At 45.0% G+C, this 14,188-nt stretch overlaps 1 protein-coding gene across 1 annotated transcript in view; it reads left to right on the top strand.

Annotated features, from left to right (window-relative positions):
• The window catches only part of LOC137412501 (uncharacterized), a 163,080-nt gene that overhangs the window by 109,484 nt on the left and 39,408 nt on the right, over positions 1 to 14,188 (top strand). The window contains exons 11-12 of the mRNA XM_068097815.2: positions 8,133 to 8,206; positions 8,310 to 8,383. Coding sequence (XP_067953916.1) covers positions 8,133 to 8,206; positions 8,310 to 8,383 — 148 coding nt within the window. The remainder of the gene's footprint in view (positions 1 to 8,132; positions 8,207 to 8,309; positions 8,384 to 14,188) is intronic.

Genomic DNA, 14,188 nt, shown 5'->3' with positions numbered 1-14,188 from the left:
CAGGCTGCTTTTGCAAGCCATGGCGTTACAGTAGACAGAGCTCCTTTTTTGTTTTTACGTTCCCATTTTTTTATTTGCTAACATTTTTATGCGAGATACTTTCATTGTATTCATAGACAGTTATATTAATATACCTATAAAATATACTTATTAACAAAACAAAAACATCAAACGTCCGCCATGTCGAACTGTATCATTGCAAGTGTAAAGTCGACATTTTGTCTTCTCTCGGTAGTTTCCACATTTTGCTGATTTGCTGCTTGATTTTCGCATTTATAGAAAACTTTAGGTAAAGTAAATAATTTAAGTAAAATATTTATATTGGTAAATCTTTGTGGTTGCTGTTTTTGTGTTTGGTGCACTTCATCTGTGCTGTCCACCCGGAGACTTCCGTAGACACCCGGATAACAAATTAACACTTTTTAGCAGTCAGAACAGCTGCACAACTTAATTTTTTTAATCTAGCTCAGGTTAAGAGTCTCCGTCCATCATAACCTATCATTCTCATTGCATATCATTCTCTTTGCTAACACCCCCTGTCCCCCTCACCTCTTCTAATCCCCCGCTCTCTCTCTCTCTGTCCCCTCTTCGCTCTTCCCTCCTAATAAAGTGCCACACACTCCTTCCACAAACCTCTCGCTCCCATCCTTCTCCTAGTTCCCCTCCCTTCTGGAGTTTATAGCAATGTGTGGTGAGGTGTCACTCTGCCTCTCCCCCCTCCCTCCTTCCCACCCTCCTGCCCCCTTTGCTCCCTCGTGCTCCATCCTCCTGCCCCCTCTGCTCCCTCGTGCTCCATCCTCCTTCCCTTCTCTCTCTCCTCTCTCCTCTCTGCTCCTCCTCCTCCTCGCTCCCCCACTCCTCCTCGCTCCCCCACTCCTCCTCGCCCCCCCCACTCCTCCTCGCCCCCCCACTCCTCCTCGCCCCTCCCTCCTCTCTCTCTCCCCCCCTTTCCCCCCTTCCCCCTTCCCTCTCTCTCCTCCCCCTCCCCTTCCATTCCCCACCCTCCCACTCCCTCCTCTCTTCCCGCCTTCTCCCTCCCTCCTCTCCTCCCGCCCTCCTCTCCTCCCGCCCTCTCCCTCCCTCCTCTGCTCCCAGGAAGTGACTCGTTACTCGACGCCGTGTAATTTTGCGTGCGTGTGTGTGTATTTTGTTACGGCTCGTGGATAAGATGTTGTGTTTGCCGAGCGGATGGCCCCGCGGTCGTACAGTTACCCCGATTCCCGAACGTTGGCCGGATCGCGCCACAGATATTCAATAGGGAAAAGACTAAGGCGACACGGATGTGAAGAAGAAGCAGACAAAAAGGTTGGAAATACGAATATAATTTATTTGCTATTTACAGGCTCAAAAAAACCAAGGAGAAGGAAAGATAATAAAATAATATACAGAAGATATTAGAAACACAGTGCAAATTCCTTATACAAGCTTAATTAAATACCCAGGACAGAACAAACAAAACGAACTCACGTACACAAGAGGATGGAAAGGCAGGAGGTGGATGGCTGGAGGGAGAGGAAGGTCCAAGGGGGTCCTGCAGCACGATCGGCGCGTTTAGCAGCTGCCGTTCCTTCGCGGCCCTGCTCAAAACTGCCGTCCAGGCCCCAAGCGGCTGTTGTTGCTGCTGTGGCCGCCGCTGCTGCTGTTGTTGTCTGCTGCTGCGGCGGTGGACGTCACGCGCTTTTCCAGGACTACAACAGGCTTCTTGCTGTTAACTACTGCTCAGTCCAACCTTGGCGAGCAAGGCGACGAATAGCAGGCTTTGTGCTTTCCGGGATGTCCTCTCCTTGGATGTTCTCTATGTTCTCTTTCTTGGTCCAACCACTCTTTCTCTCTCTTGGTCCAATCACTCCTCACCACCGACCACCCCTTGCTTCTTGCGCGCGCGCCTTTATAACGCCTCCGGCGATCAAGCCGCCGGCCTTCAGGACACGCCCATCGGTGTGCTCACCTCGGCCCTGGTTGGTCGCGCGACCCTCTGGCTCCGCCCTTGATGACGACGGGCGGGCACGCCCGTCTTCCCCGACCCGAGCACATGTTCAATGGTGGTTTTGGAGGGGATGTAATTGGCAATCGAGGCTTGGCAATGACGAAAGGGGATGTGAAAGGAAATGGAGATTTTGGGGATGGGAATGAAAGGGGATCTATTCTTATTTAATGCAGTGCAATGGAGTGTCATCTTAATGGAAGACAAGGCCTTACCCTAATACACATAATAAAGATATAACTATCAACCAGGGGGAAATCTATGATTGGCTAACGTGTATGCTTTATGGACTAATTATGGGACGCCCTTTGACCTTTACACTACGGAGGTATTTACAAGGAATCATTACATTTTACAGAGGGTGATATTTACAACAATTTACTATACAATACAACACAATAAAAAAAACACAATCCTCGTATCCGCAACAGTATGTGTGTATGTATGTGTGTATGTATGTATGTATGTATGTGTGTGTATGTATGTATGTGTGTGTGTGTGTGTGTGTGTGTGTATATATATATATATATATATATATATATATATATATATATATATATACACAAAGAATTAAGTTAAGCACCCCCCCCCGTTTTTTTACAACCTCGCACATTACAAGTTTGTTGTCGTCAAAACAGTGTAATATACCCATGATATTGCTATATTTTCTGGAGAAGTGATATTATGGTCACATAAAAACATAACAATCATGCCGTTTTCAATATTTTATTCTGAATAATTTAAGGTGAAATTTTTTGGGAATTTTAGGCATATTTTCACCTCAATTTAAGTATGGAGCTATAGGTCCATCACGGACAGTGTGGATGACGTTTATGTTTTCTAACGTACAGTCATTGTTCTGAGAAGACCTCTAGCGATCTTTGCGTCAATAACGTGTGTAGGACCCACGTGATCGGATCACTGACTCAACCAATCACTTTTTTACACTTTGATCACTCAATTTCATCAATGGATAATTGCTAATGTCATACCAATCATTATTGGATCTCACATACCTTAGAATATATGCCAATGTATACATATACACAAAGAATATATATTAGGGGGTGCTTACCTTAATTCGTTGTGTAGGGGTGCTTAACTTAATTCTTTGTGTATATATTTATATATATATATATATATATATATATATATATATTTATATATATAGATATATTTTTATATATATATATATATATATATATATATATATATATATATATATATATATATATATATACACAAAGAATTAAGTTAAGCACCCCTACACAAAGAATTAAGTTAAGCACCCCCTAATCCTGTCCTGAACCTGAACCCCCTCGAGCACGTTTGGGACATGTTGGGACGACAAATTGCGAAGATGGTCCCTCCAATAGCCAATCTGGATGAATTGGAACGTGCATTACATCGGGAATGGAACAACCTGCCACAGCAACGCATACGACGGCTTACAGGGTCTATGAGACGTAGGGTTGAGTCAGTGATCCGATCACGTGGGTCCTACACACGTTATTGACGCAAAGATCGCTAGAGGTCTTCTCAGAACAATGACTGTACGTTAGAAAACATAAACGTCATCCACACTGTCCGTGATGGACCTATAGCTCCATACTTAAATTGAGGTGAAAATATGCCTAAAATTCCCAAAAAATTTCACCTTAAATTATTCAGAATAAAATATTGAAAACGGCATGATTGTTATGTTTTTATGTGACCATAATATCACTTCTCCAGAAAATATAGCAATATCATGGGTATATTACACTGTTTTGACGACAACAAACTTGTAATGTGCGAGGTTGTAAAAAAACGGGGGGGGGGGGGGGTGCTTAACTTAATTCTTTGTGTATATATATATATATATATATATATATATATATATAGTAATACATTGAGGAAGCCAAGAAAGTTTTAATCTCAGCTACTCATAAGTTCAAAAACCAGTGTGATAGCATCCATGGATGTTTATATTGATCCCATTCATCTGGGAAGGTAGCAGTCCTCTCTCTTTCTTTTTTGCCCCTGGCCGCCTTTGGCTAGGGCAACCTTTCATCGCTGGTCGTCTACGAAGATCGCCGACCATGACATAAAGGCTGTTGGCTGGCAAACAATGACGTACTCTTTGCAACTTTTCAACGGGTTGAGCTGTGCTCTCAGCAAATGGAAGCACCTTTGTAAAAGTGCGCTTGTGCCTTTGTAAATTTTTATTGGTTTTGAAAAAAATGCATCAGCCTTGTGTCTCATGTATGTAAGCACTACTTTGGGGACCGATGGCTCAACGTATTAATTTAAATGTTAACGCGGCAGATATCTTGATGTATTTTGAGACATGATCGCTTTGTGCTCAGTCAAGGCAAAGTTAAGTCTGCTTTCGTTTGGCTCATTTTTTGGCATTAATAAAAATCATTTGGAAGTTTGGCTTTTTTAAGCTGAGTATTAAAGATGGCGGAGAATTGGAAGAGAAAGTACCAGTACGACAATATTATTTTCTGTTACCTGGATCATGTTAGGTTGCCTTGCTGTCTTTTAGTTTATTTATTTACGAAACGTTTGTCTCCGGGTGATGCTGTAAATGTTAGAATTGGCTGCATGGATTCCCAACTCTTATTTTGGAGAATGTGGTTAGTGTTGGTAGGTAATTTCATGGCGCGAATTTCACTCTTTTACGTTTAAGTGAGCCAGCTTGTAGCTCTTCGAGACTCAAGAGTGAATCTGAGACTGTTTTTCATTCCTATTTTTCTGCTTTACCTTCCCACTGTTTTCCATCCCTTATTTTCAAGAATAAATATTTGAGGTTTGGGTTGGGCAGAATGGTGGTGTGAGTTTAATTTCGTTTTGAATGCAACCTGTGGCTGCTGGTTGAATCATTGATGGGAGCACAACTGTGCTGCCGATCCAATACCCCATTTAGGTTGGGGCAATTTTTAATTTATTGAGGGCGGCAGTGATAGATCACCTCCTCGACACCTCTAAATCTTTTACGTCCACCATCTAATGCTGGCTCAGTTTAATGTCGAAACGAGCAATGGTGGACCCATTTATGCCGTGCCTTGCCTGTGAGACACCAATATATCAGTTTTATAGCTTGGCCGAGATACAAACCTGGGCTAGGCAGCTCAAAAGCGAGTGCGCGTACCTCGAGGCTTTCTTGTCAGCCCGTGGGTGTGATGTTGGTCGAGTTGGGTGGGATGGATGTTCTTGCACACAAGCTCTGGCTTCACACCTATTTATTCCCCTCACCAGAGGAGAGGGTATTGCATTTGAGTCCGTTTGTCCGTCTGTCTGTTTGTTTGTTTGTTCGCACAGAATAAATATGATTTTCTCTGCAACTTTTGGTCTGATTGACAAAATTTTCACCAGAGGTGCGCCTCCTGTAGAATTTTAAAATGATATTTATGATGTCATAGGTCACGTAGTACGGGCCCATCTTGGAAAAACCGAAAAACGTTACACCTCTATAATCTCCAAAAGTGCTGCATATAAAAAATTGAGACATGGCTCATTGTAAAGAACTCTCCATGGGGAATAACATATGTTAATGATGTCATAGGTCTGGAAACCTATGTTCCTATGACATTCCGATGTCATAGGAACGGAAACATGGTGGTGGGATGATGAAGTTGGAAAGAGGATTGACGAGAAGAGGAAGAAGTTCAAGGAGTGGCAGAAGGCGAAGGGTACGGGAGCAGAAAAAGCAGAGCATGAAAGTTATAAGGCAGCCAAGAAGGCTGCAACGAAAGAGGTAGCAAAGGCGCAGGAGGCATGTAGGAAAATGTTCGGAGAACGCTTGGATTTGGAAGAGGGTCAGAGAGCAGTATTCAGGATTGCAAAGCAGATAGCAAAAGAGAGGTGTGATGTGATGGGGGTGAGTTGCTTGAAGGATGAAGTGGGACAAATCGTTGTGGACCCAGATGGAATTAAAGGAAGATGGAAGAGATATATGGAAATGCTGTTGAATACAGAGAATGAATGGGATGGCAACATAGAGAGTAACCCAGTTTTAGGACCGGCAGAGAAGATAACTGAGAAGGAAGTTGAGGAAGCGATAAAAGCAATGAAGAGTAGAAAAGCAGGAGGGCCGATGGGAGTTGTGGGAGATATGTTGAAGGCAGCAGGAAGTTGGGGTGTGAAGAGAATGACAGAGATCTGTAATCTGGTGGTGAACGAAGGCCGCATTCCAGTGGATTGGGAACTGAGTACCCTCGTTCCTCTATACAAGGGGAAGGGTGACCCTCTGGAGTGTGGCTCGTACCGAGCGATAAAGTTATTGGAGCATGGAATGAAGGTATTGGAAAGGGTGTTGGAGAGGAGGATAAGGAAGAAAGTGAAGATCGACGAAATGCAGTTTGGATTTATCCCAGGAAGAGGAACGGCAGACGCGCTCTTTATTGTGAGGCAGTTGCAGGAGAAGTACATGGAGAAGAGGAAGAAGCTTTTTCTTGGGTTTGTTGATCTGGAGAAAGCATTCGATAGGGTTCCATGCAAAGTATTGACATGGGCATTGAAGAAGTTAGGAGTGGAGGAATGGTTGATCAGAGTAGTGATGGCAATGTACAAAAGAGTGTGCACAGCTGTAAGGATGAAGGACGGGAACAGTGGTGAGTTTGAGGTGAATGTGGGAGTGCATCAGGGGTCGGTACTAAGTCCACTACTATTTGTAGCTGTGATGGAGGTGCTGGCTCAGAACGTAAAGGAGGGTTTACCGTGGGAGTTGTTGTATGCCGATGATCTGGTGTTGATTGCGGAAAGTGTGGAAGGAATGTATGGAGACAAAAGGTCTGAAGGTGAATATAGGAAAGACGAAGGTGATGGCAAGTGGTAAAGCATGTGGGGAGGTGGAAAGAACTGGGAAGTGGCCCTGTGCTGTGTGTAGGAATGGTGTTGGAGTGAACTCCATTCAATGTACAATGTGCGCTGAATGGGTTCATCAAAAATGTAGTGGTCTGAGAGGGTCATTAACCAGTGTGGCAGCTACATTCAAATGTAAGGTGTGCACAGAGGGAGCTGCAGATGGAGGAAATGTTGAGTTGGATCTTGGAGACGGCGTGAAGCTGGAAGGTGTGAAAACATTTTGCTACCTCGGTGACATGCTGAATGGAGAAGGTGGATCAAACTCGGCAACGGTTGCTCGAGTGAGATGTGCATGGAAGAAGTTTCGGGAACTGAGTGGCGTGATGATGAGGAGGGTAGTGTCGTTGAAGCTGAAGGGAAAGGTGTATGCTGCATGTGTGAGAAGTGTTATGATTTATGGGAGCGAGACATGGGTAATGAACGTAGAGCAGCAACGAAGGTTGGAAAGGGTGGAAATGCGAATGGTTCGATGGATGTGCGGAGTATCGTTGAGAGAGAGGAAGACAAATAATGAATTGCGAAAGATGATGGGAATATAGCCTGTGATTGATGCTGTGAAGAGGAACAGGTTGAGATGGTTTGGTCATGTGTTGAGAAAGGATAAAAGTGACTGGTTGAGAAGAGTGATGGACATGAATGTAGAAGGAAGTGGAGGATGGGGAAGACCGAGAAAGACTTGGCTAAAGATGGTGGAAGAAGAAATGCGGGCAAGGGGGTTAACAAGGAGAGATGCAGAAAATAGGGCAAAATGGAGAAGATTGTCATGGGGACCGCAAGGCTAACCCCCGCTCTAGCAGGGAAAATGGCCTTTAAAATGCATGTTGTTGTATGTTGCAATGATGTCATAGGTGCCTTCATTATGATGTCATAATTCGACAAGTACAAAACTTCATCTGATCAAGATGAAATTTATTGAGCGTCATCTAGGGATAAATTGGTGGAGAAAAAATAATAATGATGACGTCTTCGGTCACGTGGTTTGGCCGCCATATTTGTTTTAACACAAAAGCTTGATAAAACGCTAGAAACACCTCCTGGCTAGGGTCTGCAATCTGATTGCTCTTTCTTGTTGGTGGTGCATTTGACTGTGACACAAAGGCAATATATTTCTCAAATTGTATTCAGTGATGAAGCTGTTTCCAATATCATTTGAGTATTCCAGTGGTTTTCATACAGCTTTTGCTATTGAAGTGTCCAAAAATTGGTGAATTTGGTTGTGAAAAATGTTTTAGTGGAGAATCCAAAATCACCAATTTGTTGCAAATTGTTTTGTTGATCATGATGTTTTGATGTCCAGACGTCTTAAAGAAGAAGAAAAAGAGAGAAAAAAGCAGGAAAAACTTCAACTCAAAAAAATTGAGGAGAAACGAGGTATTTAATGAAATTGTGATGCAAGCAATTATTTTATGTTTCCACGATGTCATACTTTGCCTATTTATTGACGCGATTACTTTATTTCCTTGTTTTTTTTCAGCTGAAAATTCCACTGAGCAGAAGCTGCAGAAACTGCTCTTAGAGGTGAAATATTCTCTGAGTAAAGAGAAGCCGGTAAGTTAATTGGTATAAAAGGAATTCATCTGAATGTTCAGTGATTGGATCTTTACTTGTGCAGTGAGATGAGGCATTATCAGAAGGAAATGCAGCTTACCATTATATCTGTCGTTGGTTGTTATCTCCAAATATGGGTTTCAGAAGGTGAAACGAGCCCTCCCAGGACCCAAAGTATCCACCTCCGTGTGTGCATGCGTCCATGAGTGTGTCTACATATGTATGTATGTATGTATGTATGTATGTATGTATGTATGTATGTATGCATGTACAGTCACGTGAAAAAGTCAGTACACCCCATGTAAAGTTTTGACTTTTTCAACATATTTCAACACACAGCTATTTGATCTTCATTTCAACAATATTGACAGCTAAAGGTGATATAATATAACAAATATCATGAAACATTTACATTTTGTAGTCCATTGTATAATTTAAATAAACATGAATGCAAATTTCGCATGTGGAAAAGTAAGTACACCCTTGGCTCTAATAGGTGGTATTGCCCCCTTTGGCAGAAACAACCTCAAGTAGGCGTTTCTTATAACTGTCTACCAGTCTCTGACATCGACTGGGAGAAATTTTTGCCCACTCCTCCATGCAGAATTCTTTCAGCTGTGCGATGTTTGAGGGGTTTCTTGCATGCACAGCTCGTTTCAAATCCCCCTACAACATCTCAATGGGATTTAGATCCGGGCTTTGACTTGGCCATTCCAGAACCCTCCATTTCTTTCTTTTCCGCCATTCCTTGGTGGATTTACTGGTATGTTTAGGGTCATTGTCATATTGCAAGGTCCACCTTTGGATGAGCTTCAACTTTCCGACAGATGGCCTCACATTATCCTCAAGCATCCTCTGGTACAATGAAAAATTCATCGTGAATTCTATGATGGTGTGCTGCCCAAAACCATAATATTTCCACCACCATGCTTTACAGTTGGTATCAAGTTGTTGTGGTCAAATGTTGTCTTTGGTTTTCGCCATTGCCAAACATGTCTTCTGCTACTGTGGCCAAATAGCTCTACCTTTGACTCATCTGTCCAGAGCACATTGTTCCAGAAGTGCTGGTCTTTGCCGAGGTGTTCATTGGCAAACTTTAGTCTTGCTCTGATGTTCTCTCTGGACAGCAAAGGTTTCCTCCTGGCACACCTCCCATGTAGATCAAATGTGTGCAGCCTCTTTCTAATGGTAGACTCATGCACTTTGACATCAACAGTGGCAAGAGCTACCTGTAGGTCCCGTGATGACATTCTGGGGTTCTTAGAGACTTCTTTCAGCATCTTGCGGTCTGCTCTCGGGCTGAACTTGCTGGGGCGGCCTGGCCTGAACAAGTTGGCAGAACTGTTTGGAATCTTCTCCACTTGTAGATGATCTTCCGGACGGACAATCGAATGAATGATTTCAAATTGTTTGGAGATCTTTTTAAATCCTTTCCCAGACTCGAAGGCATCTTTAACCTTCTTTCTGAAGGCCTCAGAGAGCACTTTTGATCTAGGCATGGTGATGCCGCACACTTCAACAACAAAGAGCAAACCAAACTAAATGTCTGAGGTTTAAATAAGACAGGTTCCTCCAAGATCCTCTCTAACGATGTTCTAATCATTTGCACCTGAGCTGGTGCACCTGATTCTAATTTTTGTTATTTGAAGTAGTGATAAATGGAGGGGTTTACTTACTTTTTCCACATGCGAAATTTGCATTTATGTTTATTTAAATGATACAATGGACAACAAAATGTAAATGTTTCATGATATTTGTTATATTATATCACCTTTGTCTGTCAATATTGTTGAAATGAAGATCAAATAGCTGTATGTTAAAATAGGTTGGAAAAGCCAAAACCACATGCAGGGTGTACTTACTTTTTCACGTGACTGTATATATATATATATATATATATATATATATATATATATATATATATATATATATATATTGTTACGGATCCGGGGGACGGCACTCCCGTTAGCAAGGGGGGCTTAATCTCCTTGTCTTGTTAAGCTGGCCGTCCGACCGGTCCTGGGGGTATGACGTCACGCCCGTTCAGTGCTGAATAGGGTAGTGGGCCGATTCGTCCTATGACCGAAGTACCAGCGCCTTCCGGTACGCAAGGAAATACTCCCGCCCGGGCCGCAGCGTAATTGATGGATTGCACCGAGCGAAGCGAGCCGTGACGCGGGCCGTTAACAAAGGACTAAACCCGATTGTAAGCGGTTCGGCCGAAATCGCGCCACAGGTACTCAATGGGGAAATCACTTAAGCGATTGGACGAGAAAGAAGCGAAAGAATAAGAAGGAATAGGAATTTATTAATTACTATACAAAACCAAAGAAACTAAATGAGAAACGAAAGCAATATACAGAAGAAGAAGAAGAAGACACAGCGCAAATCCCTAAACACTCTTACTTATACCCAGGGACAAGACAAACAGAACAAACTCACGTACACTCATGGGGTTTTCAGGCAGGAATGGCGGGAAGGATGAGAAGGGCAGACGGTCCACAGGACTGGTGGGCAGGGAGGTTCTGGAATCGCGGCACGCCGTTGGTGGCCCACGTGCACGCCCTCGCACTTTGTTCAGCAGGAACCCGATCGTCAGCGCGTCTCTCTCCAGCGCTCCTTTCTCATGCGTCTCCAACACTTATCTCTCTCCAGCTCATCTCGTGCTCCCTTGCTCATCTGCCTCTCACCGTGGCTCTTGAATCTCCTCCCGCATCTCTGGTGGGGGCTTCGGGCCAAGGGTTTTATATCCACGCCCTTGGAACCCTCTCGAACTCTCTCGATGTTTCTTGCCACGCCCTATCAAGCCATGCCCACCGAGCCCTGGTTGGTTGTTAAGGGCTCTCTGGCTCCACCTTTGATGATGAGGTGGTGCCACGCCCGTGCTCTGGCGGCTCCTCCCCCCTTCTCGGCCTCGTGCGCAATGGAGTTTGGCGCCAGGCAGCGAACGCTGCTGGGCGAGTAGAGGCGGTGTGATGCCCATGAAAACAGCTCAACTGTTACTGGCAGCGAACGCTGCCTTACCGCTACTGCACTTGAAGAGCGGGAGACGATTGGGGAAAATTGAAAGGGGAACTTTCGCAAACTATACATTGACGGTGGGGAGCATTATTTACAAGTGACACTATTTGTATTTACATGGCAAACCCAGGACCTGTCATTTTTGGAAAACAGAGAGAATCCTGCGGGAGGGAGGAAAAAAAACATGCACTGCATCGATACACCACCTCTACATGCCCGGGGATGCAGGATTGATATTGCAATGCATCCCCGAGCATGCAAGCACCAAAGCACCAATAAGCACCATCAAGCACCATCCAGTGCTACATTGCACACAATCAATAAAAACAAACTGATGGTCTTCTTTCTGCTCCCTCTGCTGGCCGACGTTTCTGCCAGATGTTCTCTCTTTTCTTGCTCTTGTGGCTTGCCGCCTATTTGCAATAATAAAAAAGGAACACAATGCGTCCATTTTTATTTATGGCCCACAGGGGCCAACTATGTGTGGTCCACCTGTAGGGCAAAAGGGGCCACCTCACCGTGGTCCGCAAGCAAACTTTCTTGGGCCATCATGGCCGGCCCCAGCAGAGGGGCCAGGCCCCAACATGTGGGGTCCATCAGTGGTGCTCGGCCACAGTACCGTGGTCCATAGGGTGTGGTGCTGAGCCACAAACGTGTGGTCCATAAGGTGGTGCGTTGATCCAGGCAGCTGGCAGCGGCGGCTCGGGTACAAGATGCGGCTCCCGCACGCTCTCCCTCAGTGCCCAGAGAGCACTGTCCATGGGTGGGGAGGAAGACAAAGCAGAGTCAGCGATGAGTAAGGGCGCAAGGGTACACATCAACACAAGGCAATGCAGAGGTGAGGTGCGCCTGGAGATCGAGCGGCGAAAGCTCGTCCCTAACGTACGTCACCCCCCCCTGTCACCTACTCTACCCTCGCCCCTTACCCCGTATTTACACAACAATTTACAATTCGTCTCTATCGTCTCGTCTTCCCCATATCTCCCCTAATCCAAATTCATTACCAATCCCTCTGAAACCAAATTTGCCATCACCCAATTCATCATCAATCCCTCCTAAGGAGGAAGAGAATAAACAACCAGCACAATGTCTCACCCACGTCATGATGCGTCTTACACTCCCAAAAACATCTGCACAAAAAGAACCAAACCATGGTGTGGTGTGGAGTCCTGTCGTCACCTCAGGTGAGTGGATGTAGATGGTGCGAGGAGATTCCAATCCAAACGACTTTCTAAATGACATTAACACACTTTACACTACCCGGGGTCTTTCCCTGCAAAACCATTGGCCATCTTACTCTATGAGGTTCTAGAAACCGAACTCCCATTGACCAAACTGTGGTGCTCATCAATTTGGGGTCTCACTCCCCCGATTCAACTCCCTGTGCCGCCTTTGCACAATTTCAGGACTGGGTCGTGTGGCTCCCCTAGCAGGTCTACTCACCTGCACACCTCCGCCACTGCAGTTGCCTCCGAGCTTACCTGCTCCTCACCCTAACCCATCTAACTGGGGAAGGCCCTCCCTGGCACTTACCCCCTCGGTGCCCTCTCTGGCACTGGGCTACCCGGGTCCGTCCTCCGGATCCTCGGGCCCCACTGAACAACTCTACCGGCTCCCAGAGCCCACCTGCAGCCTCACCTGGCCGACATCCTCACAGTGGCAGAGTGCCCATTTAACCATACACACTAACAGGCCACACGCCCAGCCATTTCCACGTCACTAATGCACCCATCCAAACACCATTCTACCACACGCACCACAGATGCCAATATCTACCACGATTTACCTAGACCCTCTACCTACTCTTAAACTACCCTCCCCGGTATTCGTGATAGGGGTCCATCCTCCCCATCCACTCCCTTCGCACCAACCACTCCACTCCACGTTTTCCACACTACTCACTCCACACCATCCATTCCATACTCCATTCCATACTAGCTATTTCACACAACCATTCCCCATGCACCTGTTCACTTGCACACCTGTGCTCACACACACCTGGTGGCTCTTGCACCCTCCTTTCCTCCCAGGCTTCTTCATTCACTACAATGCCATTCACCCACACTCACAATACTCTGCTCAATACTCTTTCTGCACACACACACACACACACACAGCATCAGCTGATCTAACTACTCCCTTCTAAAACTCGCGCTTCTCCGTCGCCCCTTATACTATTGCGCTCCCTCATCATTATCATCCAACTAATCTACCTATGTCCCCTACTACAGGTATCATGTCGCTACTTAACCCTACCGTTACCTATGGTCAGCTATTTTCCCTATACAATTATCCAAATCCTCCCTCGGCGAGCTTACACTGCCATAACCCCATAATCTATAGCTCATGTGCCCGGGTTGATGTGAGGGATGGTGGATTTACCATCCCTCTACATCGGGTATCTCTCTCTACCAATTTTGCCCATTCAATTTTCTGCCAATCAAATTTGCCAATCATTACTGCCCGAAGTAATGCTAACATTGTAATGTTGTAATAACATTGTTATTAACATTGTAACAATAGCATTGTAATAAGTAATGCTCATGTAATGCCAATCATTGGCTAACCCCAGCTCTCGTAGGGAAAATGGCCTTTAAAATGCATGTTGTTGTTGTATTACTGCCAATCATTTTTACCCATCAAATTTACCAATCATTACTGCCAATCCTATCCACTATTCCCAATTTCGAATCAAAACACTTATCATCACAGTCCACTCACTTGAGCCTCTCGGTGCGTCGTTACATCATTAAAACTCGGCTTCGCAAAGCCGAGCAATGAATT

Source organism: Myxine glutinosa, chromosome 7, assembly GCF_964187855.1.
Source record: "Myxine glutinosa chromosome 7, kmMyxGlut1.1, whole genome shotgun sequence".
NCBI classification, from domain to species: domain Eukaryota; kingdom Metazoa; phylum Chordata; class Myxini; order Myxiniformes; family Myxinidae; genus Myxine; species Myxine glutinosa.
This window is presented reverse-complemented; position numbering and strand designations above follow the sequence as displayed.